General features: G+C 45.9%; 2 protein-coding genes across 18 annotated transcripts in view; both read left to right on the top strand.

Moving 5' to 3' along the window:
- The window catches only part of PLEKHB2 (pleckstrin homology domain containing B2), a 45,647-nt gene extending 44,118 nt beyond the window's left edge, over positions 1–1,529 (top strand). For all 9 annotated transcript variants that reach the window (XM_030916755.1, XM_030916751.1, XM_030916754.1 and 6 more), the window contains one exon: positions 1,274–1,529. In XM_030916755.1, coding sequence (XP_030772615.1) covers positions 1,274–1,410 — 137 coding nt within the window. In that variant the 3' untranslated portion in view covers positions 1,411–1,529. The remainder of the gene's footprint in view (positions 1–1,273) is intronic.
- A 14,095-nt stretch (positions 1,530–15,624) lies between these two features.
- Positions 15,625–25,789, top strand: part of LOC104677008 (actin, cytoplasmic 1-like) — a 72,613-nt gene continuing 62,448 nt past the window's right edge. For 6 of the 9 annotated variants that reach the window (XM_030916741.1, XM_030916740.1, XM_030916736.1 and 3 more), the window contains exons 1-3: positions 15,625–16,489; positions 20,835–20,949; positions 21,109–21,282. In XM_030916741.1, the coding sequence (XP_030772601.1) occupies positions 15,771–16,489; positions 20,835–20,949; positions 21,109–21,282 (1,008 nt within the window). In that variant the 5' untranslated portion in view covers positions 15,625–15,770. Of the gene's footprint in view, positions 16,490–20,834; positions 20,950–21,108; positions 21,283–24,087; positions 24,195–25,519; positions 25,658–25,789 lie in introns of those variants that run through there. The other 3 variants (XM_030916744.1, XM_030916743.1, XM_030916742.1) reach the window with 3 other exon arrangements.

The raw sequence follows: 25,789 nt of genomic DNA, 5'->3' as shown, positions 1-25,789 counted from the left end.
CTATTAATACGTGAGCAGTTTGAAAGCTACTTAGCTACTAGGCCTTGTAGCTGTGAAGCATGGAAGAGAGCAAACAGTACATTTCCAGTTGTAAATTTTAGTCTTGCAAATTAAATATTAAATTTGTCTGTGGTTTGTTTTTTTGAAGTTTTCACCTCTTAACATAAATATTTTTTCTCCGTAAAGACATGTAGTAAAAAAGAGTAGGCTGGGCCGGGTACGGTGACTCATGCCTGTAATCCCAGCACTTTGGGAGGCCGAGGCAGGCAGATCACAAGGTCAGGAGATTGAGACCATCCGGGCTAACACGGTGAAACCCCGTCTCTACTAAAAATACAAAACATTAGCCGGGTGTGGTGACAGGCGCCTGTAGTCCCAGCTACTTGGGAGGCTGAGGCAAGAGAATGGCGTGAACCAGGGAGGCGGAGCTTGCAGTGAGCCGAGATCGAGCCACTGCACTCCAGCCTGGGCGACAGAGTGAGACTCTGTCTCAAAAAACAAAAAAAAAAAAAAAAAAGAAGAAGAAGAAGAGTAGACCGGGCGCTGTGGCTCACACCTGTAATCTCAGCACTTGGGGAGGCCGAGGTGGGTGGATCACTTGAGATCAGGAGTTTGAGACCATTCTGGCCAACATGGTGAAACCCTGTCTCCACTAAAAATACAAAAATTAGCTGAGCATGGTGGCAGGCGCCTGTAGTCCCAGTTACTCAGGAAGCTGAGGTGGGAGAATAGCTTGAACCCGGGAAGTGGAGGTTGCAGTTAGCTGAGATCACGCCACTGCATTCCAGCCTGGGCACAGAGCAAGACTCCATCTCAAAAAAAAAAAAAAGCAGGTTATATGTGCAGATTTAAGGTTTAATTTAAAAATTGGTTTGCATGCATACTAAGAAGCTAATTTGCGTTAAGTGAGCATTTCCTTTTTGGGCTTTTGTTGGGCACTGTATGTCTCCCGTGTTCCCCATTTGTCTGCCACCCAGTAAGTGTCGTGTGGAGGGCTGAAGTAGAAATCAAAGGCTGGAATGTGAAGGCTTCTTTAGGGTTCTGCTCTTTGCGGATTAGGGACCTTGGCCCTTATTGAGCTGAGGATCTTGGTTTCCTCCCAGTGCGGTTTCAGGGATGTGGGCCACACGATGTGCCTGCTGTGAAGGAGGGCTGGGGCGCCAGTGTGACAGGAGACAGCAGATCCCTTTTGTGAAAGGAGAACTGGCACTTCACGTGATGTTAAACTTCACAAACTGCTGCTTAGAGATCTGCTACTTTCCTTCTTTTTTAGGACTTTATGGACAGCAGCCTGCTAACCAAGTCATCATTCGAGAGCGGTATCGAGACAACGACAGTGACCTGGCACTGGGCATGCTGGCAGGAGCAGCCACGGGCATGGCCTTAGGGTCTCTATTTTGGGTCTTCTAGGGGCCTCAAGGTCTTGATGTGCATAGCTTCTGATAACCCTGTGTGCAATAATATGATTTGCAGGGCATTTCTGTTTGTGGCAAATGTTTTTAATAATAGTTTTAATCGTTCCTTTGAAAGTAGTGATGTCATAATTGTAACTAATCCACGTAAGTACCACAGAGAAAGGTTTGAACTGTGCTGTTGTGTTCCAACGCTGGCTCTCCGGGGCACTGGTTCTCCGGGGCACTGGCTCATTCCAAGACTGTCCTTGTGCACCTCTCGGAACACCTTATTTGAGCATACCTGTTTTGAAAGGCATTTTCTTTTTAGAGTTAGGTGTAGTGCTTAAGGGTTAATTTATTTTCATGTTATGCCAGTAATATAGTGTTGTATGCCTAATGAGTGATTGTAGCAAGAAAAGCTATAGCTTTCCATTTAACTTTTTCAAACCACAGACCAGAACTGGTTGTTTGTTACTTTAGGAGTTGTGGGTTGGTAAGCTCCCAGGTACTTCCCGGGGCCATGGTGTGAGAGCCCCTGTCCTGCCCTCTGGGGCTCCACGGGCCCCCGGCAAGGCCTACGGCTCAGGATGACGGGGCACAGCCCGCCTTTGAGAAATGATGCTTCAGAAGTCTGCCTGACTCTAGCTGCTGCTTCTCACCTTATTCTTGTATGGTTTTGGTAGCCATACTTGGAGAACGTTTCCCGCATTAGGAATTGATTTGAGCCTGCAAGTTTGAGGGCTTTATCCTTTAAAACTTGGAGAAGCCAGAACAATAACAAACAAGTGTGTGGAGGCAGATTTGCTTTATTCCAAGAGAGCTGTTTGAGTGTGTGTCTGCCTAAGCCTCCCGATAGCCTGTTGTTCTACTTGCTGAGGGAGTAATGTTAAAGGAACAGTGAGGGAGTGGAAGGAGAGCCTCAGTTAGGGCGTTCTCATTTCACGCCTTCACGGGGTTGCACTGTGTGGGAGATGCTCTCTCATCTCTCTGAAGGCCCATCCTGTGCAGAAGTGAGGCCCTGTGGCTGTTCACTGAGCACCAGGGCAGACCGTAGCTGAGCAGACTTGGGTTATGGATGGAAAATGGGGCCCAGGGACCCTCAGGACACAGGGACCGGCTCAAGGTACCACTCAGCCTGGCCAGGATCCCCAGCCTTGCTTTTGTTCTTCATCGCTTTGTGATAGAGAAGCTTAGAACATTGAATTTTGAGCCCCAAAATGTGTGAGTCTTTGGAAAAACTATTCCAGCCTTTCTGTCAAATGCTCTTATTTTCAATATTATGAAGTATGTATTTGAAATATTCACATTTCTGTTATTTCTTGTTTTTAAGCTCTGAATTATTCCAGTTTTCTGTCCTGCATGCTTTCAACAGTGTGCTTTTACAGAGGCAGTTTAGCACAGTGAATGTCCCTGCCCCACACTCCATATGGTCCTGTTGTCCTGAAAATACACTCCAGGTAGCACAGACTTGTTATTTTGCCTGGCTGGTTACACACATGCTGTCTTGCTTTGCTGCTCAGCCACCTCCCTCTGAGGCTAACTTAGGCCAACCTACCTGGGACTCCATCTGAAGTCAGACGCCAGAGAAACTGAGTGGTGACCACAGGTCTGCTTTTCTCTCTGATCTTAGGGGACTTGTTGACATGGGAATATCTGTTCCCACATGGAAGGATGTGTGTTTATCTCTCATCTCTGAATAGATGTAATGTATGACAAGTCTAGTGTCCATGGTTTAAAATGTTGCTTTGAGGATTCTCCATCCTGTATAAGAAGAATGACTTTCTTCAGATTATAATCATTATTAAAGCTGTATGTACACTTTACTTAAAAACTATTAACAGTTTTTCATGTTGCACTGGTAATTTTGAACTTGGAATTACTGGGTGAGAATTCCAGAAACCACAGAGTATTGATTTTTGCTGCCAAAATGCTATTGAGGCAGATGTCCCTGTGCTCCCTTGGCTGCTTCTGGCCGAAGGGGAGAGGTGTGGACTGAAGCTTGGGCACTTATGTGTATCCCCTCCCCAGTCCCCATCCCAGTGGGGCCAGCCTCATTAGGCAGCCATAGATGAGCCTGGAACTTGACTGTCACTAGTGACTTGATCCTGGTATGAAATGCATACTGGGGATAAGGTCGCTCAGGTATTTTATTTCTTGGCCACAACTCCCATAGATGCCAATGTTTTGATAGCCTCAGTTTCTCAACGATGTCCTTTGTTTACAGTGCTATACTTCATACAAATCAAGAAGTACTTGAGTTAGAAGAAACTTCTTATTCAGGTGTGAGTAAGCATTTTACTTCCATGTGTACTTTTAAATAATCCATACCTTGAAGAGGTTGGCCAGTGACATTATCTACATGCTGATCCGGTGGTTCTTTTCATTCCTTGAGTCACCTTCAGGGTCTTGGATATTAAAGAGGAGAGGGAGAGCTGTTCATGTTTCGGATCATCATTTGTGAACAAGGCCAGACTTAGCCCATTTTAGGTTATCCAGGACTCAAGGTAGCCAGCCATCTGGATCGTAAGAAGGTCCTGCAGTTGAGACAAAATGACCCAAGTGTATTTTCCACAAGTTTTGATCCTGTGTAATATTTCTTTTTCCTTCCCTAGTGTGTGTAGATAAAGGCATGGAATGCAGTTCCACTTTCTCCCCAGAGTTGATCTTTTTGTGATTGCTTTCCCGTCTCTAGTATTCTGTTGTGTCTAGAGAACTGATTTTTTCCTGCATATGCAGATTGTACATTTGTAAGTGAAAATGTCAATACATTAAAGCATTAACCTTAAAGCATGTTTCATTGTGACTTCTATGTCTTTAAAAAATTACTTTGTAGTAACATACTTTCAGCTTTTTCTGCTGTCATGGATCATAAGAATGCCATTTATTGAGAACCTACCAAATGCTAGAATATATCGTCACATCAGAGACAACTCACTGCATTCTTAGTGACTCTGTAAGGGAGGTATTCTCCAAGTTCCACTGGAGGGACCAAGGCCCAGAAGTTAAATAATTTACTCAGGAGCGTGCAGGTAGCAGGTCTCCACATCTGAGGTTAAAACGCCTTCTTGTTCCCTGTGCCATGTGCATATCTGATTTCCACAAACAGGAGTGGCCTGTGTAGTCACACCCTTGGGATGGCTGTGAGAAAACGGACAGTTTTTCCCACCCAGATCCCCCCTGGCAGTGTGTGTCCAATAACTTCTCCAGCATCTTTGGATACATGGCTTTGTTTTTCGTTATTTTTATTTTTTAACTTTTATTATTTTTTTTGAGACAGAGTCTCGCTCTGTCGCCCGGGCTGGAGTGCAGTGGCGCCATCTCGGCTCACTGCAAGCTCCGCCTCCTGGGTTCACGCCATTCTCCTGCCTCAGCCTCCCAAGTAGCTGGGACTACAGGCGCCGCCACCTCGCCCGGCTAATATTTTGTATTTTTAGTAGAGACGGGGTTTCACCGTGTTAGCCAGGATGGTCTCGATCTCCTGAGCTCGTGATCCACCCGCCTCAGCCTCCCACAGTGCTGGGATTACAGATGTGAGCCACCGCGCCCGGCCAGTTATTTTTGTTTTAAAAAATCATTTTAGTTCCTGAATTGCCTCCCTCTCCTCTGGGTTAGCTTTTCTGGCTGCCTCCCAGGTTGCAGACACTGGTTATGTGGTGATCCTGTTTGCCAGTTACAGTTAAGTTGGGGAAGCACCCTGGAAGCTCTCTCTCTTGCTTTTGTTTGTTTAGTGAAGAATCCTCTGATGTTTTGTCTGGAGACCATGTTTCTGGAGGGGTTGGGTTGAGGTGGTGTCATCCACACACAGACTTTCTGGCCTATCCCATCTTCTCTTGGGCTGGCCTTCCTGCTTCCTCTGGCCCCTAGGGGTTTTGTTTTGTTTTGTTTTGTTTTTTTGAGAGGAGTCTCGCTCTGTTGCCAGGCTGGAGTGCAATGGCACGATCTCAGCTCACTGCAACCTCTGACTCCAGGGTTCAAGTGATTCTCCTGCCTCAGTTTCCAGAGTAGCTGGGATTACAGGCGCACGTCGTCATGCCCAGCTAATTTTTGTATTGTTAGTAGAGACAGGGTTTCACCATGTTGGCCAGGATGGTCTCAGTCCCTTGACCTCGTGATCCGCCTGCCTGGGCCTCCCAAAATGCTGGGATTACAGGCGTGAGCCACTGCGCCCGGCCCCCTAGGGTTTGTTTTTAACTTACTTTCATGAATAGATTATACATAGCTCAAAAATTAACAACAAAAAGATACATTCAGTGAAAGGTCTTTCATCTGCCCAGTACCACTGATAGTGGTTTATCCTTAATGGGTTTCTTTATGCATTGTAAGCTAGTACAAGATGAATTTTCTTTCTTTTTTACACAAAAGTAGTATACGGTATACAACAGTGGTGCTTGAATCAATCTCAGTATGATTTTACACTACTAAGTTTTTGAGCCCCCAAAGAGCTTTTAAAATGTGATTTAGATCAGCTGGGCGCGGTGGCTCACACCTGTAATCCCAGCACTTTGGGAGGCCAAGACGGGCAGATCACGAGGTCAGGAGATTGAGACCATCCTGGCTAACATGGTGAAACCCCATCTCTACTGAAAATACAAAAAATTAGCCAGGCATAGTGGTGGGTGCCTGTAGTTCCAGCTACTCGGGAGGCTGAGGCAGGAGAATGGTGTGAACCCCGGAGGCGGAGCTTGCAGTGAGCTGAGATTGCGCCACTGCACTCCAGCCTGAGCGACAGAGCGAGACTCCGTCTCAAAAAAAAAAGAAAGTGATTTATATCAATATTATATTAGAAAATAAAATTGAGATTTAGAAAATGAAAATCCCATGGTACAGTGATATTTATTTTTATTTAATTTTTTTTTTTTTGTGAGAAAGAGTCTCGATTTGTCACCCAGGGTGAAGTGCAGTGGTGCAATCTTGGCTTACTGTATCCTCTGCCCCCAGGTTCAAGCAATTCTCCTGCCTCAGCCTCCTGAGTAGCTGGGATTACAAGCACCTGCCACCACGCCTGGCTAATTTTGTATTTTTTTTTAGTAGAGACAGGGTTTCATCATGTTGGCCAGGCTGGTCTCAAACTTCTGACCTCAGGTGATCTGCCCGCCTTGGTCTCCCAAAGTGCCAGCCACCCAGAGTGACTTTTTTTTTTTTGAGGCAGTTTGACTCTTGTTGCCCAGGCTGGAGTGCAATGGTGTGATCTGGGCTCACTGCAACCTCTGCCTCCCAGGCTCAAGCGATTCTCCTGCCTTAGCCTCCCGAGTAGCTGGGATTACAGGCGCCCGCCCCCATGCCCGGCTAATTTTTTTTTTGTATGTTTAGTAGAGATGGCATTTCATCATGTTGGCCAGGCTGGTCTCGAACTCCTGACCTCAGGTGATCTGCCCACCTCGGCCTCCCAAATCGCTGAGATCACAGGCGTGAGCCACTGTGCCTGGCCTATAGCGACATTTTAAAAGAACGTAGAAAACTTATTCTTCAAAACAGAATCAGTGAAGCATGACATTGTTTTCACATCACAGTTTTCTTTAATGCCATACTTAGTAGAAGACAGCTAGATTTTCATCTTTGCATTCGAACTGTCGTGACGCTTTTTGGTTGGGATATATGAAGGATGTACATCCTTATACTGTTGTGTAGTTGGAAAGGGAGCACCTAGCGGACCCCCTAAAAGGATCCTGGGCAGTCTCAGGGTCCTTGGGTCAGACCTTAAAAACTGCTCTGTATGCTGTTCTGTGCCTTAATTGTTCACTTAACATACCTGCTATTTCCATATCAGCGCTTAAAGAACCTGTTTATTCGTCTTATTTGTCCCATAGTTTATCCAATACCATTTTGACTTTTTCTATAGCTAACAATGCTAGGATGTACCAGTTACTCCTGGTTGGGGGCTCTTCAGTGTGGTGTGGAACTAGTCGGTGACTAAAGGTTCCTGCAGTGCAGCTCACAGCTCACCTCCAGGATCACCAGGACCTAGAAGCGGAAGTCAGCGCTGTACACACGAGGTTAACATGAGGTCAACTGCTGTAGTAAGCCACCCCAGATCAGCTGAATGCAGAAAAAGCTCTATTTCTTGTCTTGTCTTTTTCTTTTTTTGAGACAGTGTTTCTCTCTTGTTGCCCAGGGTGGTGTGCAATGGTGGGATCTTGGCTCACCGCAACCTCCACCTCACAGGTTCAAGTGATTCTCCTGCCTCAGCCTCCTGAGTAGCTGGGATTACAGGCGTGCACCACCACGCCCAGCTAACTTTGTATTTTAAGTTGAGACAGGGTTTCACCATGTTGGTCAAGCTGGTCTTAAACTCCAAACCTCAGGTGATCTGCCTGCCTCGGCCTCCCAAAGTGCTGGGATTACAGGCTTGAGCCACCACACCCGACCAAAAGGCTCTCTTTCTTGTTCAAGTCGCAGTCCATTGTGGGTTCAAAAGGGATGAGAGGCCTCTGCTCCAGGCTGTTGTTCAGGGACCAAAGCTGCTTTTCTCTCTTTGCCTTGGACTCCGCTGTGGGAACTTAACACAACCTGCTGGAAGAAAAGACAGTGAAGGCCGGGCACGGTGGCTCACACCTGTAATCCCAGCACTTTGGGAGGCTGAGGTGGGCGGATCAGGAGGTCAGGAGATCGAGACCATCCTGGCTAACACAGTGAAACCCCATCTCTACTAAAAATGCAAAAAATTAGCCGGGTGTGGTGACAGATACCTGTTGTCCCAGCTACTCGGGAGGCTGAGGCAGGAGAATGGTGTGAACTCGGGAGGCAGAGCTTGCAGTGAGCCGAGATAGCGCCACTGCACTCCAGCCTGGGCAACAGAGGGAGACTCTGTCTCAAAAAACAAACAAACAAACAAACAAACAAACAAAAAAAAAAGAGAAGACAGTGAAGACACACCCATCCTCAGCTCTGGAATGGCGCTGCCCTTCCAGTGGTGAGAGCTAATCATGTGGCCTGGGCTCAGTGCTTGAAGCCTGGGAGGTGTTGTCTGAGCTCAGGAAGAAATGGCCCTTGCCTCAGCTGCTGATAAACGCAACAGGCCATAGTTAATGACAGATCATGATTGTCAAGTATCGTCAATTCTCGGTGGAAGCTGGGTTTGTACTAACTTTCCTTTGCAGAGTTTTTACTGATTAATAAAGCCAGTGGTTGCATATTACAAGCAGATCGTTAGTTCACACAACACAAATGTCATTTGGTCACGGATAGTTTTGTTGCTGTTCAATCGTTTCTTTCCCTACTTATCAACTGGTGTGGATGGACCTAGAGAGATATTCACCCGTTCCAGGAAGGAATATGGTTCCTTCATCCATTTGTCCTTTATTAAATTAAAGTCATGCTGAGGATGACGCGTTATTGTCCCTGGTTGTCCTGCTGCCCCTTCCCTGTGAGCAGCCTGTAAGTTCCTGCCTGATGCCGAGTGCCTGTCCGTGTCATCTTGCCCACTAGAGGAACAGAGTCCAAGCCTAACGGGTGGTGTGCCGTGCCTGGGGGAAGGGGGTGTGAGTGTGTCATGTTTGAGCAGGTGCTTTAGGAAGCAGAGGGGGCTTCTGCAGCCTTCTCATCCTTTTCCCCACTGTAGGAGCTGGTCCCTCCCCTGTGGTCCCAGATAGGACTCATGGGGCAGAGCCTTCACAGCTGCCCCTCAGGGGCTCCATGTCACGGAAGGCAGGGGGAGCATTGTTTGCCGTACAGCAAAGCTGACCGGGATGAGCTGCCACCGGGTGCTGTGCCAGGTGAGGGGGCACAGCAATCAGTGAGACCGTACTTGGAGAGGGGGGAGTGGGAGCACTGCCCAGGCCGCACCAGAGTGATGGGTCCGGATAACCCCCCACTATGTGGGGGTCCAGATTACACCACACCACGTGGGGCCCCAGGGTCAGGGCTTGCCCCTCTGAGCCTTTTCATCTCTGTGAATGATGGGAGGGGAGGGGTGACGCCACGCCCATAGGGCTGGTAGAGGACTAGGTGGCCTGAGTGTGTAGGAAAGCTGAGCACGGTGCTGGGCACGCTGAGTCCTCTGGAGGTTTGACTCTTCCTCTGTTCCTTTTTTCCTGAGCTGCTCTTCTGTTATTTGTAAAACTGGGTGACAGTTGGTGTCTCCATAGCCCTCGAAGAGGAGACCACTCCCTTCTTGTTCTCATGGGCAGGGAAGGCCCTGCCACACCTGAGCTTTGCAGGTGGGAAAGGCTTCCTCTGCCCCTGCACGGAATGTAAACATGGAGTCTTGGCGTTTCTGTATTCCCAGGACCCTTTATTGGTCTTTGCATAATGCCCCACTTTTACTCTTCTTGCAGAACTTTCTCCCTTCAACCACTAACCTAAGCTGGTGGACGCGGGGGTAATGAGGCACGGTGGCAGTGATGTCTGGCCTGAGCCATCACTGGGCATTTTCCAGCTGTGTGCTCTGGGGGGCAGCTCGCCTCTGTGTTTCCCCTTTTGTTTACGACAGGTGCAGTAGGAGCACCCTGAAAGACTGTGGTGGGCATTCACTGAGTCAGCACAGACGGGAGGCACGGAGAGTGGTGCTGGGAACCTTTGTAACTACTGAGAATAAATGTTTCTCATGATGCAGGCATACAGATGAGGCGACAGACGTGGTGTGCCAGCCCTGAGGCACCTGGACAGGTCTGAGGTCCTGCCTGGCTTGGTGGTTGGCTCTGGGACCTGTGGGACCCCAGCAGGCAGGGAGCAGGCAGTGTGGGCTGGGCTGGGGCAGAGGCTACCCTGGCACCTTGCTCTCATTTTACCTGGTATTGGGGGCACAAGTTGGCCACCTTGCCAAGGTCTTGGGAATCCTGAGGACCACACTCCAGTGGCCAGGAGCAGGTTAGACATGCAGTTTCCTGGGACTTAAAGCCACAACGTCCTGAGGGAGTCTGGGGTGGCCCGAGTCTGCATTTCCACCTGCCCTCAGGTGATTCTCTGAAACCTTGACTCCTCTGGTCCTGGCCTCCAAGCCCTGCCCTTTCTGAGCCTCTGCCTTCCTCTCTCCTCTCCCTCCCTGCTCACCTAACTGACCTCCGCTGAGCTGCTGGACAGGTGTCCCCTCCTCTAGGAGGCCTCCTAGCCTTCCCTCCAGCTCAGCACAATGCTGAGAGAAGCGACACTGGATAGTATGGCCTCCTCCCCTCCTGTGGTGTGGCTGAGCCCACGGACAGTCACTGGCCAGTGGGAGGAAGGAAGGGGCCCAGCACTGGCTTTGCATGGCTCTCTGAGCGTGCCCCTGCCTGGGAACTGGGAATCAAGTCAGAGGCAACTCCTCCTGGGCCCCAGGGGAGCTGGCAGCTCCACCAGACCCTCCACTGCGGTGTCATCAGAATGACAGTTCTCAAACAGGGTCATCTCCAAAGGGCAGTGAGCTAGGTGCTCCTGTGCAGCACCCCAGGCAGGCCCTGCCCCCTTCTTTCACTAGCCTGTCAGAGGCCAGGTGAGCAGCTTGTGTGTTCCTGGCTCAGTGCCTGGGCAGGTGTGCTGGGCAGGGCCCATTCTCAGGAGCCGTCTTGCCTGCCTGGTGCAGACAAACCCAGGCTGTGACCTGCTCAACAGATGTGCAGCAGGGACCCCTAGGGAGGTCTCTGGGGCTGCACTGATTTCAAAAGGTTATCACTTCTGTGGGCACGGACGTGGATAGTGTGGGAACGTGGCCTTTCCAGCCTCGGTGGCTTCCTCTATAAGGAAGGTATAATAATAACAGTACCACCCAGTAGGCACCCGGTAGGAGCGCAGACATCCCTTCATTCCTGTCCCAGACCCATGGCTTGGTCCCGGACCAGCAGCACAGCAGCCTCCGGGAACCTCTTAGAAGTGCAGATTCTCCAGCAGTTCCGAGTTTTCCAGCAGTTTCCTGAGTCAGGGACAGCACTCAGGGTGATGCCATTGTAGGTTCAAATTTGAGGACCACTGGTCTAGAATGGACTCGCTCTCTCCCCTTCCTCCTTCCTCTCTGCCCCTTCCTGTGCTCACTCCTGCTGGCCGGCACTTCCTCCATGCAGCTGCTGGTGTCTGAGGGCCGCCACCAGGTGTCAGGGCAGCCTCAGGAATGTTCTGGCTGTCCCACCTTCCCTGCCAGCCTGGCCTCTGCTGCCTCAGGAGACGTCCTGAGAAGGGAAGCGGCATCCCGAGCTGCTCACAGGATGAACGTTTCCCTGTGCTTTTCCAACGGCTCAGGGTGAGTCATCTGGGCCCGAAGGCGGCAGATATGTCAGCATCCTGTGTGGTGGGGGCAGGGACAATCCCACAGCACCTAGTGGGATGTTGTGAGATTTAGGGGGCACGCCCAACTCCTCCTCTACTCCTGCCCTAAGTCCTCACTGTCTTATTCTGCCCTAGGAGGCTTCTCCAACCACCCTACTCTGTGCCCCATTGTGGCTCTGGCCAGGGCCTTAGACCCTCCACCCAGTCCAGTCCTCGCAGTGGGCCTCCCAGGCCTGTCCTGCTGTGCCAATGCTGAGGCCGACTTTGGGCTACTGGTCCAGGCCCTGCCCGGTCCTGTAACTACATGTCCCTAACCGCCACCACAGGCTTGGTGGGCCACAAACCTCCTCCTGAACACAGCCCACCAGGCTTTGCCCACGGTCCCCTCCCAGCTTGCCTGCTCCAGCTCCCCTGAGTTCAAAGCCAGCCCACACCTTTCCATGCAGTGGACACCCTCCCCGGCACTGGTGCAGGAGGCTGAGTAGGGCAGGCAAGGTCTCTGCCTGTAGCCACACCAACCCAGCGGCTACCCTCCCAGCGGGGCTGGGCAGAGCATCGGGAGGACTGCCCGGGTCACGGAAGGGCATATGCTGGATTCCAGGCGAGGAGCTGCTGTGCTAGGCCCCCAGGCGGGCTCAGGTGGGAGTGGCTATGGGCCATGGGCTGTGGGGGCAGCTAACAAAACAATGCCATTAAAAATGGGCAAAGGACAGGAATAGAGACGTACAAATGGCTAAGATGTATATGAGAAAATGCTCAACATCATTGATCAGGGAAATACAAATCAAAACCGCAGCGAGATATTATCTCACCTCAGTTAGAATGGGTATTATTAATAAAACAAAAAATAACAGATGCTGGTGAGAATGCAGAGAAATGGAAACTCTGCTACACTGTCAGTAGGAAAGCGAATCAGTACAAGCATGATGGAAACCAGTATAGAGAATTCTAAAAACACCGAAAAATAGAGCTACTGTATGGTCCAGCAATCTCACTGGGGGGGGGGGGGGAGGTATTCATCCAAAGGAAAAAGTTCAGTGTAACAAAGGGTAACTTGCATGCTTGTGGTTATCACAGCATTATTCACAATAGCAAAGATACAGAGTCAATGCAAGTATTCATCAGCTGATGAATGGATAGGTAAGATATGCTAAATATACACAGTAGAATACTATTTGGCATAACAAATAATGAAATCATGTCATTTTCAGAAATAAGGGTAGATCTGAAGTCATTGAGTAAAATAAGCCAGGCACAGAAGGACAAATACCACAGGTTGTCACTCACATGTGGGAGCTAAAAAAAAACTTGATCTCATGGACACAGAGAGTATGATGGCAGCTACCAGAGGCCAGGAAGATGGGGTGTGGAAGGGAGAATGAAGAGAAGTTGGCTATTGGGTACAGACCTACAGTTAGAAGAAATAAGCTGTAATGTTTGACAGCAGACTATGGTGACTAAGTAACAATATTATGTGCAAATATTCAAAGTAACCAGAATACACATTTTATGCATGTAACAAGCATTTGTATGTACCCTACAAAGAGGTAAAATATGTGTCAATAAGATAGAGAGGTTATGCCCCAGCCTGGAGAGGGGCTCCTTGGATCTGCACAGCACATCGTGCCCACCTGCATCCTCTGCTCCACTGTCCTGGTCATATCTGGGCCTTCATGCTCCGGTCCCCAAGGCAGGTGGTGCTGACTCAGGTGGCCACGCTGTGGATCTGGGTGTTGGTGGCCCCGAGGGTGTGTGCTAGAGGCTTCCTGCTCTTGTTGTTCCACTGGGACCAGATGGAGCCAGGCAGTGACAGGGTACCACTCTCTTGACCGGATCCTGGAACACAGGAGTGTCACCTGGCCCCTCCTCATCCCAACTTAGTGCCCAAAGTACCCCTGGGCCCAGCATGGCTGGGTTGGAACTCGGGATGCAGCTCAAGCCTTGTGGCATCTCTGGGTTCTCTGTCCACTGAGGGTGCCCTGGGACCCAAAGGTGCTGGGAAGAGATTGGCTTTTCCCCAGCCTGTCCTCATGCCTAGCACCGCAGACTGTCCTTCCTAGTCCATCGCCCTGGTCACATTCCCCAGGGCAGCTCAGGGCTTTGTTTAGGGATTTACCGTAGTCAGGTGCTTAATACCTGCTGAGACCTGCAAGGCCATGTGGGCAGGTGGGAGGTGCTCTTCGGTGAGCACCCCCAGCAGCCAGCAGGGCAGTCCCCTACCCAGGCGTCTGCGTGCTCCGCTTGTGTTTGACTGTTACAGCCCTTCACGCCAGGGAGAGCACCTCCCATCCCTCTTGTCAGGAAGGACACAGACAGCAGGTGCCTGAGGGCAAGGCATTTGCCAGGTAACACAGGCTGTGAGTGCTGGAGCCGGGATTTGAACCCAGATCATGGCACTCTGTATGGGGCAATGGAAGATGTGGGGATGTCCATGCAGGAAGGAAGGGCAGCCCGGTCCCACTGAGCTCAGCTGGAGGAAACTGCTCAGCCCACAGCTGAGGAGAGAGCCCAGGAGGCCAGGTTTCCCCTTGCTTCCTGGCTCGGGATCACAGAGGGACAAGGAAATTTAGTGTGTGTGTCTTTTTTCTTTTTGTTTCATTCAAAATTTAGTTTATTATCAAGCAAGAGGAGCTTATGCAGCAGGAGGGTTGAGGTGCCACTGCCCTGGTCCAGCTCAGACGCCAGCACCAGGGAGGCTCAGTGTCCTGTTCCCAGGATCTGCACAGGGGAGTGACTTTCTGCATCTCCCCATCTGTGGGAAGTGCTCCTCCAAGCCTCCTCTTGCCAGCCTGGACACAGCAGCCTGCACCTTGACCCTGTTGCATGCCAGTGGAGCAGAGCCCCCCAGGCCAGAAGCCCCACAGCTGTTGGCTCTGGCTTGGACACCGGGCAGGAGGCACTGGGGCAGGAGCTGGCTGTGATCCTGTGACCGCAAGTGCCCCCTCGCTGATGGCCTCGTGTTCTGGGTGCGGACCAAAGAGGAGCAAGTGTGGAAGGCGCCTCAGGCAGGCGCTGGGCTCAGTGGGTGTCTTGTGCTCCACAATTTTGACACTATTTGTAGCCAGCTTCCTCAGCCCGAGTTCCAAGCTGCAGCCGCTGCCACGCACAACAGCATGGCCAGGAGTGTCTTGGGAGCTTTCTTCATAGGAGGCTGTCAGTATCCTCAAGTTCCAGGCGCTCAGCCTCAGTCCTGCTTCAAGAGGCTTTTTCCCCCCACCGGAGGCTTTTCAATGCCAAAAGCTCGGCTGACTCCCGCGAAGTTTGCTGGGAACACAAGGCTGTCAGTGACATTCATGGCAACAAGACTTAACCATGCGGGTTGCACGGATCCGCCACTGTCTGTGCCACGTGCACTGGCACCACCTGAGATGCACGCCGCACGCCGCACGCCGCACGCCGCACGCCGCACGCCGCACGCCGCACGCCGCACGCCGCACGCCGCACGCCGCACGCCGCACGCCGCACGCCGCACGCCGCACGCGCGTAACGGTTTGGCTGGCCTGTAACGGTTTGCACGCGCACGCCGCACGCGCGTAACGGTTTGGCTGGCCTGTAACGGCTTGCACGCGCACGCCACACGCGCATAACGGTTTGGTTGGCCTGTAACGGCTTGTACGCGCACGCTGCACGCGCGTAACTGGTAACTGGCTGGCCTGTAGCGGCTTGCACGCGCATGCCACACGCGTAACGGTTTGGCTGGCCTGTAACGGCTTGCACACGCACGGCACGCGCGTAGCGGCTTGGCTTGGCCTTGCGTTCTTTGCTTGGCTTGGCGTTGGTTGCTTGGCCTGGCGTTGGTCGCTTGGCCTGCTGTTCCTCCTTGGACCTCCTTGGACCTCCTTGGATTGACGTTTTCTCCTTTGGGTTGACGTTTCCTCCCTAGTTCCTTTGCTGGGCTTGACCTTTTCTCTGCTGGGTTTGGCATTCCCTTGGGTGGGCTGGGTGTTTTATTGGGGGGGGGGTTTGGCCCTTCCTGGGGTGGGCGTGGGGTTGCCCCCGTGGGTGTGGGCTTTCCCCGGGTGGGCGTGGGTTTTTCCTGGGTGGGGTGGGGTGGGCTCCCCTGCTGGGGTTGGCAGGTTTTGGCTGGGATTGATCTTTCTCTTCAAACAGATCGGAAACCCGGAGTTACCTGCTAGTTGGTGAAACTAGTTGGTAGACGGGATCTGCTCGCTGCCATCAGCCTCCCCTGGCTGTTAAAAGCAGATGGTGGCTGAGGTTGGTTCCATGCCGGCTGCCTCCTCTGTGAAGAAGCCATTTGGTTTCAGGAGGAAGATGGGCAAGTGGTGCTGCCCCTGCTTCCCCTGCTGCAAGGGGAGCAGGAAGAGCAACACAGGCGCTTCTGGAGGCCAGGACAACTCTGCTATGAAGACACTCAGGAGCAAGATGGGCAAGTGGTGCTGTCACTGCCTCCCCTGCCTCAGGGGGAGCGGGAAGGTGGACGCTTCTGGAGACCAGGATGACTCCGCTGTGAACACAGTCAGGAGCAGCAAGAGCAACGGGGGCGCTTCTGGAGACCAGGATGACTCCGCTGTGAACACAGTCAGGAGCAGCAAGAGCAACGGGGGCGCTTCTGGAGACCAGGATGACTCCGCTGTGAACACAGTCAGGAGCAGCAAGAGCAACGGGGGCGCTTCTGGAGACCAGGATGACTCCGCTGTGAACACAGTCAGGAGCAGCAAGAGCAACGGGGGCGCTTCTGGAGACCAGGATGACTCCGCTGTGAACACAGTCAGGAGCAGCAAGAGCAACGTGGGTGCTTGGGAAGAATACGACGACAGTGCCTTCATGGAGCCGAGGTACCACGTCCGTCGAGAAGATCTGGACAAGCTCCACAGAGCTGCCTGGTGGGGTAAAGTCCCCAGAAAGGATCTCATCGTCATGCTCAGGGACACTGACGTGAACAAGACGGACAAGCAAAAGAGGTAACCGGGCCTGGGCTGGGAGGAGGAGGGATGTGGGGGGATGATGGGGACATACCCACCTGGTGGGGGAGGAGGGGGGCCTGGCTTTCTTGTCTCCGCAGGCCCCACACCACCCTGGGTGTGGAAACCTCAGAGAGGTCAGGGCACAGGTCCCTTTGTGAGCAGCAACACAAAAACAAAACTTGAGCTGATTTCCAATCCAATTATAATTTCCCTCACAGAACACTGACAGGTTGTTTTAAAGTGATTTAACTCGAAAAATTAAGTTGATGCAGCAGATTATTTTTAATGTACACATTTTAAAGCAATGTTCTATATATTATAGAAAAGTGTATATTGAGAACTAAGAATGAAGCCCCATAACATATCAACTTCAAGGCTAAATATTCTTCAAGTAAAATCCAGTATGGATTTTTTTTATCAGTGTACCCTATGTAAATATGTTCTTTACTGAGGAACCTTAGAAGGCAACTGAAATGGCAAGAAGGTTCGTGTGCTTGAAAAGGAAGATTGAATTTTCTGAAGATGTGAGCTTTTTCTATTTATCACTTTTACCTAAGCCAAATAAAAATAGCAGTTTTAGAGTTTTTACACATGCTGTCTTTTATTACTGTGATAAATTATTTTTTTGTAACAGAATGGAAAAAGACTTGCTTTTCCAGATATCAAAATGTGCGTGTGCTATTTCCACAAATTGTTTACAGCTGAAAAGATCAATGAGTAGAACAGAATAGGAAATCCAGAAATACCCAAATATATGTAAGAATTTAGCATTTGATAATGGTGATGTTTTGTATTATTTAAAAAAGGTAGATTGTTCATAATTCATTTTTGGAGAAAACTAGCTAGATTTTTATGTCACAAAAATAAGAGTATAGATTAAAAATTTTAAATATACAAAAGGAGAAACATACCAGAAGAAAACACAAATGCCTATTTATATATGCATATATATGTTTTTTTTGTTTTTTTTTTTGTTTTTTTTTTTTTACAGAGTCTCACTCTGTTGCCCAGGCTGGAGTGTAGTGGTGTGATCTTGGCTCACTGCAATCTCTGCCTGTTAGGTTCAAGCGATTCTCTGCTTCAGCCTACTGAGTAGCTGGGATTACAGGTGCCTGCCACCATGCCTGGCTAATTTTTTTTTATTTTTAGTAGAGATGGAGTTTCACCATCTTGGCCAGGCTGGTCTTGAATTCCTGTCCTTGTGATCCACGCACCTTGGCCTCCCAAAGTGCTGGGATTACAGGCGTGAGTCACCGTGCCCAGCCTATATATGCAGATATAATAAAATAAGCTCATTAAAATAAGCATTTTAAAATTGGGCATAGTACTTTTTAGCGTATCTACCAGTGACCTACATACGTAGGAAAACAGTGTTCCTGGTAGGAGAAGGAATTTAAGTTAGAGGAATGAAATACTGTTTTCTACTTAAGTTAGAAGAGGAATGAAAGGCCGGGTGCAGTGGCTCACGCCTGTTATCCCAGCACTTTAGGAGGCTGAGGCAGGCGGATCACAAAGTCAGGAGTTTGAGACCAGCCTGGCCAGTGTGTTGAAACCCCATCTCTGCTAAAAATACAGAAAATTAGCTGGGCATGGTGGCATGCATCTGTAATCCCAGCTACTCAGGAGGCTGAGGCAAGAGAATTGCTTGAACCAGGGAGGTGGAGGTTGCAGTGAGTCGAGATCACGCCACTACACTCCAGCCTGGGTGACAGAGTGAGAGTCCATCTCAAAAAAAAAAAAAAAAAAAGAATGAAATACTGTTTTCTATCCACAAAGTTTTTGACGATGAAGAACAGTGGTATGTATATAGTTGTTCAAAGTTTAAGTTGCTGCAGCTTTTCAAACAGACACTTTAGTGGTAAGAACCACATTTTTAAAATGTATTTTTTTTTACTTATCAATTCCATTATACTGAAATATCTTTACGAAATAGATACATCTGTTTTTCTTAGTATTGCTTAAAACAGCAGTGTATTTAGAAGAATTCATAGATTTTATGAACAAATTTTGGTGCATCCATAGGATGGAATAATAAGTAACTATTGAGGGTGTCAGTAGATACAGAGATACATTGACATGCAAAGATGTACTTTGCTATATCAAGTGAGAAAAAAATCAGTTTGTTACACATATACACAAACATAATCTGCTCTTATGTTAGCTGAAAATATGTAGAAAATATAATCAAACTTATTTCTGGGGATTTGTAAGTGAAGTTTTTCCCTTTCTCTTATCTGTGATTTCTGCAATGAACATCTGAAGTTTAGTTAAGGTTCATTAGTAATGAAATAATCCTTGGGAAGAGAAGGAATATGCTGCTTGCATAGATACAACTAATTTCTCACATTCTATTATTTATTTTTATTTCTGTGGATGGCTGTCTTCTGTGAACGTTATCCTCTTCAGAAGTAGAGGGATTCTGTTTACCTGTTCCTGTAGTTTTTATTGTATATACATTTTATTATATAATTATCTTTTCATTATATATAGGTTAACATGTGTAAAAAGTATGACTCATTTTAGTTGAGTTATATACTTATGAAAATTAAAATAGCAAATATAAATGATTATTACTATTGCAAATGTATTCTCCTACTCTACAGCAGTTTTCTTTAAAAATATTGAACTCCCAAGCTGCGTTTATCTGTTCTTTCAATCCATTTAGTCATCAGACATAAGCCAGACACCTATTATGTGGCAGGTGTATTCTACTATCTCTCAGGATCCTTCCATCTTTGAAAACTTCATGTTTACCTGCTGGGCATGAGCAAGCTGAGAGATTTAAAGTTGGAGCATTAGGACTTAATCTCAGTTGAAGCTTTTCCTCCCTCCTTTCAAACAAAAACATTTCTGAAGGTAGAAAATAATAAAAGATAACCTTTAATTGCCTTTTTGAAAATTTATAAGTCTTGGATAAAGACTGTTTTAGTTGTTTTAAGAACTAAAATGTGGTAGATAAACAGCAGGGACTACTATGCAGCCATAAAAGAAAGAACGAGAGCGTGTCCTTTGCAGGGACATGATGGTGTTGAAAGCCATTATCCTCAGCAAACTAACGTAGGAAGAGAAAACCAAATACTGCATGTTCTCACTTATAGCTGGGAGCTAAGTGATAACACACAGATACCTAGAAGGAAGGAACACACACTGGGGCCTATTAGAGGTGGAGGGTGGGAGGAGGGAAAGAAGCAGGAAATAGAATGAACGGGTACTGGGCTTAATGCCTGGGTAATGAAATCATCTGTCCAATCAACCCCCTTGGCGCACGTTTACCTGTGTAACCGGCACATCCTGCACCTGTACCCCTGAATGTAAACGTTGAGAAAAGCTCCACAAATAGTTTCATAAATGCATTTTAAAAAGAGAAAATTTATAACAGTCTTAAATCCTAATAGGAAAGATTGGAAATATTTGATGTACAGACGTTGTATAAATCTAAGTATTGAAAAAAATGAGCCCATGGTGTTTATTTGAATTTCCAGGTTTTCTTTGGCTTAAAGATTTTTGAAAACCAAAGTAATAATTAGTTTATTTTAGAAATTTGTTTTTGTTTTCACCTCAGCCTTCTTATTCCATAGTTTTTTTAAGAACTAAAATTTATCTAAATGCTGGTCATCTGACTGGAACCGCCCCAGACCTGTTATAACATACTCTACTTAATGTAAGGCACCAGGGGTTGTATGATGCCGTGTTATTTTATGTCTCAATAAGAGAATTATTTAAATGCTGCCAATTATAGTAAATCATGAATTATAAGTGGTATTTCAGTGGAGACAACATGGAGACAATGATCATCTTAGAATCACTGAAATACAACGTTACCTGTAGTCTTTAAAACATACCTGAAAGTGTAGGTATAATTGTATCATCTCACTTAATTCAAATGTCTTTTGGGTATTAGTAAAAATTATAATATCTAACAATTATTGAGCTGTTCTTTGTGTTAGGAACTATTCTATATCTTTTGCGTAGAGTCTCATTTAAGCATTACAGTGGTTTCCTGGGAGAAAGCTACTATTTTCATTCCCATTTTATTGATGAGGAAACTGAGACAGCAAAAGGCTAAGCAACAGCTGGGAAGCGACAGAGCTTCAAGTAGGGTTCCAGCCCAAGCTGAATGTCATCCAAGGGCTGTGCTCTTTCTATTCAGATAGGCTGCTCTTTCATTAATACAGCGAGTAATGAGAGGTAATAAATAGAGTGCTTTCTTCATGGGAAAATTAAATGTTTGTTTTGAAGGCAGAGTAATAGGAGGCTATTCAGTGTTTGCAATTACACGAATCATTGATGTGCCTGTAGCTAATGCACTACAATTTCCTAAAAAGTCTTCTCACTCTCCTAGGACTGCTCTACATCTGGCCTCTGCCAATGGGAATTCAGAAGTAGTAAAACTCCTGCTGGACAGACAATGTCAACTTAATGTCCTTGACAACAAAAACAGGACAGCTCTGACAAAGGTATGCAGTAGCCAACTATATCAGCGTGAGATGGGTTTGATTTCAATACATAGCATAAAAATGAGTTTTCTCCTTTAAATGTAACTGGTTGGTGAAAGCTGTGGAATGTTACTTTGAATTCCTAGCATTTATAATTTGTTTTTGGTCTAACACCGACAGGCCATACAATGCCAAGAAGATGAATGTGCGTTAATGTTGCTAGAACATGGCACTGATCCAAATATTCCAGATGAGTATGGAAATACTGCTCTACACTATGCTATCTACAATGAAGATAAATTAATGGCCAAAGCACTGCTTTTATATGGTGCTGCTATTGAATCAAAAAACAAGGTATAGATCTACCAGTTTTCTTTTCAAAATACTGAAATGCATTCATTTTAACAGTGACCTGTGTAAGGGCCAGATTTCCATATTTGGAAGCTCAAGCATAACCTGAATGAAAATATTTTGAAATGACTTAATTATCTAAGATTTTATTTTAAATATTATTACTTTCAAAGAAGCATTCGAGGGTACAGTTTTTTTTTTTTTAATGCACTTGTGGTGAATACTTTTTTTGAAAACACTGAATTGGTAAAAGGTAATACTTATTATTTTTGAATTTTTCCCTCCTAGGTTTTTTTTTTCCCTAATGAATGTAAAATAGCAAAATTTGCCCTGAAATAGGTTTTACATGCAAACTCCAAGAACACTTAAACATGTTTCAGTGAATAGAAATCCTGCTGCTTTGGCAAGTTCCTAAAAGACAGTAATAGATATGAGGTGGTGCACCTCTCAGTGGCAAGGCTTAAGATATTTCTGATTGCTCATGAGGAAGAAGTGGAAAGGGAAAAAGAGCAATCAGAAATATCAAGGCCAATTTGGAAATTAGGTAATAGAGGGAAAAGACCATGAAGAGGTTGTGTGTGCATGTGTGTGTGTGTGTGTGTGTGTGTGTTTCTATCTGTGTGTTGTTCATTTATTTGTTTCCTTTGTATGGTGAGACAAGGTTCTCTTCAATTTTAGAGAATGACAGTTTTCATTTTGGGAGAGGGAGTTAGTGAGTTGTGAACTGCCCAGAGATCAATTTTAGGAGGCTTCTGAAGAACCAGATAGGCACTGAATAGGTGGTCATGTAATGGGAAACCCTTGAGCAGAGGGAATAACAAGTAATTAACTGACTTAGTATCCTATTCTGGTAGAAATGGCCAATTAGAGTCTCAACTCTGCTTTCAAATCTAGAGTGTCTGGATGGGAAGGTAGGAGATAAGGAGCTTTAAGTAACAAGATCAAGTTGGATTTTGAGTTTACTAGACCTTGTTCTTCTCTTACCGGGGAAAATTATGTGGTGTTTTCAGCAAATGAGTCTGTCTCCTACTCTTTCCTCTTTTTGGCCAAATCTTCAAATGAGAAAGGGAATTGGTCACGTGGGTGAGAAATGAGACTGAAGTCACTGTTGTACTAGCTTCCAGCTAGAATTTTGCATCCCAGTAACCTGAGGAAAATTTTTAAATAATAAGTCTAGGCTTTTTCCTGAAGATTTTGATAGAGTAAGTCCAATAAAGCCTAGATATGTATGTTTAAAAATGTTTTCTTGAAGCCAGGCATGGTGGTGCATGGCTGTAGTCCCAGCTGCTAGGGAGGCTGAGGGGGGAGGATTGCTTGAGCTCAGGAGTTCGAGTCTAGGCTGGTCAACATAATGAGACCCTGTCTCTAACAACAATAACAACAACAACAATTTTCTCAAAATCTGGATACACACCTGCTTAAGAACCACTGAATACATAAATGTAATATGTAAATTCTTATGTCTCTGAAACTTAAGATATCTGTAGAAGAGTTGGAGTTGGATATGTTCTGATTTCTTTAAATCTTTCCTATCCAATTACATTAATCTGACTTGTTTTTTTTTTTTTTTTTTTTGAGATGTGGTCCCATTCTGTTTCCCAGTCTGGAGTGCAGCCCCGACCTCCCCAAGCCCAGATGGTCCTCCAACCTCAGTTTTTGTATTTCCCTTTTTTTTTTTTTTTTTAGTAGAGATAAAGTTTTTGCCATGTTTCTCAGGCTGGTCTTGAACTCCTGGGCTCCAGTGATTCACCTGCCTCAGCCTCCCAAAATGCTACGATTATGGGTGTGAGCCACCATTCCTGGCCTAGTCTGACTTTTATCTCTGTAGTGAGACATTAAAATGAATATTATTGGCAGTATCTATCAGCTTACAGAGTAATACCCTTTCCTTCCTACTGTCAGTTATTCGCTGCCATTCAGAAGGTCTTTAGAAATGTGTGGTGAGTAGTCTTTGAGTAAGTAGAGATGATTCTCTCGGGATTTTGTGTCTCTTTGTTATCATTCAAGTGCTTAAGTCAGTAAGTCGTTAAGAGCAGAGTTTTCTCAATTAGAGTTGTAGCAAATTCTAAACCATGTTTTTGTCAATTGAAGCTGTATTATGGACTATCCAGTGTGTCTCTTAAGTATGTAGAGCTTTGGCATAATCAGCATGGCAGTTTTAAACACTAGAAACCATGGAGTTATTAAGAATACAGATAGGAATTCTGTTAATTTAGTTTCAGTAGTCCTATGAACTGATTATCTATTTAGTTAACAATCTGGAAAAATTAAATACAGATAGATTTTAAATAAATAAATGTTGGGAAATTTTTTCAAATGGGCAGTATGAGTATTAATAGCAATTTTTATTGCACGTTGGAGCTTGAACTTTTGGTAAAACATGTGAAACTAAAGAAATATTTTACATGCAAATTATTGCTTTATACACAACAATTTATCTTAGGGTGGAGGATGTAGAGACAAAAGATCCAGCCCCTGCCCTCAAGAAGCTCTTTGTTTAGATGGGAAAAATATTATCATCCAATAATAGCATGCCAAATGCTGGGTTAGAAGTAGAGTCTTGGAAGCAGTAAATGTTGAAAGTGAGTTTTTGAGATGATCAGAGTTGATGTGGTGAGGCAGAGAAGGGGTGTTTCCAAGGGAAGGAGCAGCATGTGGGAAAGCACAGAAGATTGAGAAGGAAGCAGCTACATTTTCTTTACTTTGTATACATGTAAGTCCGTAGGATCTTATATAAAGTTTCTGCTTCAGTTGAGGAATGTGTACTTTTTTGAATTACATTTGTTTTTGCTTTATATTGTTTTACAGCATGGCCTCACACCACTGTTACTTGGTGTACATGAACAAAAACAGCAAGTGGTAAAATTTTTAATCAAGAAAAAAGCTAATTTAAATGCACTTGATAGATATGGAAGGTATAGTTATTTCTTTTAATCTGTGTGTTGTTAACTAGATTGATAGCTGTCACTCAAGTCATAAATATTAAATTAATAAGATTAATGTGTACTTATTGGGACATAGTGATCAGTATCAACACAAATCAGTCAGGTAGAAAAACAATTATTTGGACTGGGCAACATAAAGGAACAGTTTTAGTAAGATTCATCTTCTCATTGTATTGACTGATGTTCTTTGTTGTATGATGTTTTGGTTACATGATCTTATGTTAGCTAGAGGGATTTCGTATTAATGTTATGAAGTGTGAACTTTAACTTTCAGTTTACTTTATGACTCAGTATTGAACTTCTTAACCCTTTCTACCAGTTTGTAACCTCTGTGTCTTATATGCTTTTCCACTAAATATGCTGTAGTCAACATAAATAGGGGTTGAAAATTCTTTTGTCTTTTCAATGACTCTGCTTTAAGTTGCTTTCTTTGAAGAATATTAATGTTAGCTTATCCCTACATGACAATTAATTGCTATTCCCACATACTGTGGGTTCAACAGCTTTCTTCCTTTTTTATTTCCAGTGTATTTTGATGTTTTTATTTTTAATTGGCATGGAAAGAGGGAGTGAAGATAGTTTTAAGTGGATACACTTTTCCTTTCATGAAGGCAAGCTGTAGGTGGGTGATAAAGAGAAAAGAGCTAGGCTTTGGATTCACACAAGACTGAGTTTAATTCCTAGCTTTCTTACCTGCTAGGTGTGTGACCTTGGGAATGTTATTTACTACCAAATATGTTGTCATATATGAAAAGTAGGAGAATATATCCTTCAAAGTTGTGCATAATAAGTAAGAGAGATATATATGGCACTTAATTCAGTGCCTAGTACATGTTTATTGGCATCACTGACACTCCTGTGACTACTATTCTTACCATTATTATTATTACTGCTTTCAGCATGCAGAGAGCTCCTGTTTATCTTACCCCTAGCTGATTTTCTATTACAGCATATTAGTCTAGGGAAGCTGTGATGAAATCTTCACTTAAATCTTTGTCCACTTCAGATAAGTGGCCCTAACATTGTTTCTTGCCCATCAAAGGACTTTAAATTAGTAGCTTCTACTATGCAATGCCCCAGTGAGATAAGAGGTTTCCTTTTTGTCCCTTCCTTTTAGCCTTGGTGGTATTTTACAAAGATGAACACTTGAGCACCCAAGATGCTCTGTCTTTTGGTGCATGTAAATATTTGATTCTGCATGGAGAGACAGGATGTTAAATTGGTAAAATATATCAAATTAGCTTTAAAAATAACTGTATTGCAGTTCCTAAGGGAGAAATTATCTGTCATTTTAGAACTGCTCTCATACTTGCTGTACGTTGTGGATCAGCAAGCATAGTCAGCCTTCTACTTGAGCAAAATATTGATGTATCTTCTCAAGATCTATCTGGACAGACGGCCAGAGAGTATGCGGTTTCTAGTCATCATAATGTGTAAGTGTTTATGTTAAAAGGCGAGTTAATGCTGCATTGAGGTTTAAAATAATTGTAACAATTGCATCTTACATGTCAGGTGAGATGTCATAGTTCGGTTCAGGTAGTTTTAGAATGGCAGTGAGTTAGTCC

This window comes from Rhinopithecus roxellana, chromosome 14, assembly GCF_007565055.1.
Source record: "Rhinopithecus roxellana isolate Shanxi Qingling chromosome 14, ASM756505v1, whole genome shotgun sequence".
NCBI lineage: Eukaryota > Metazoa > Chordata > Mammalia > Primates > Cercopithecidae > Rhinopithecus > Rhinopithecus roxellana.
The sequence above is the reverse complement of the archived record's forward strand: the minus strand, read 5'-3'. Positions and strand labels throughout refer to the sequence as shown.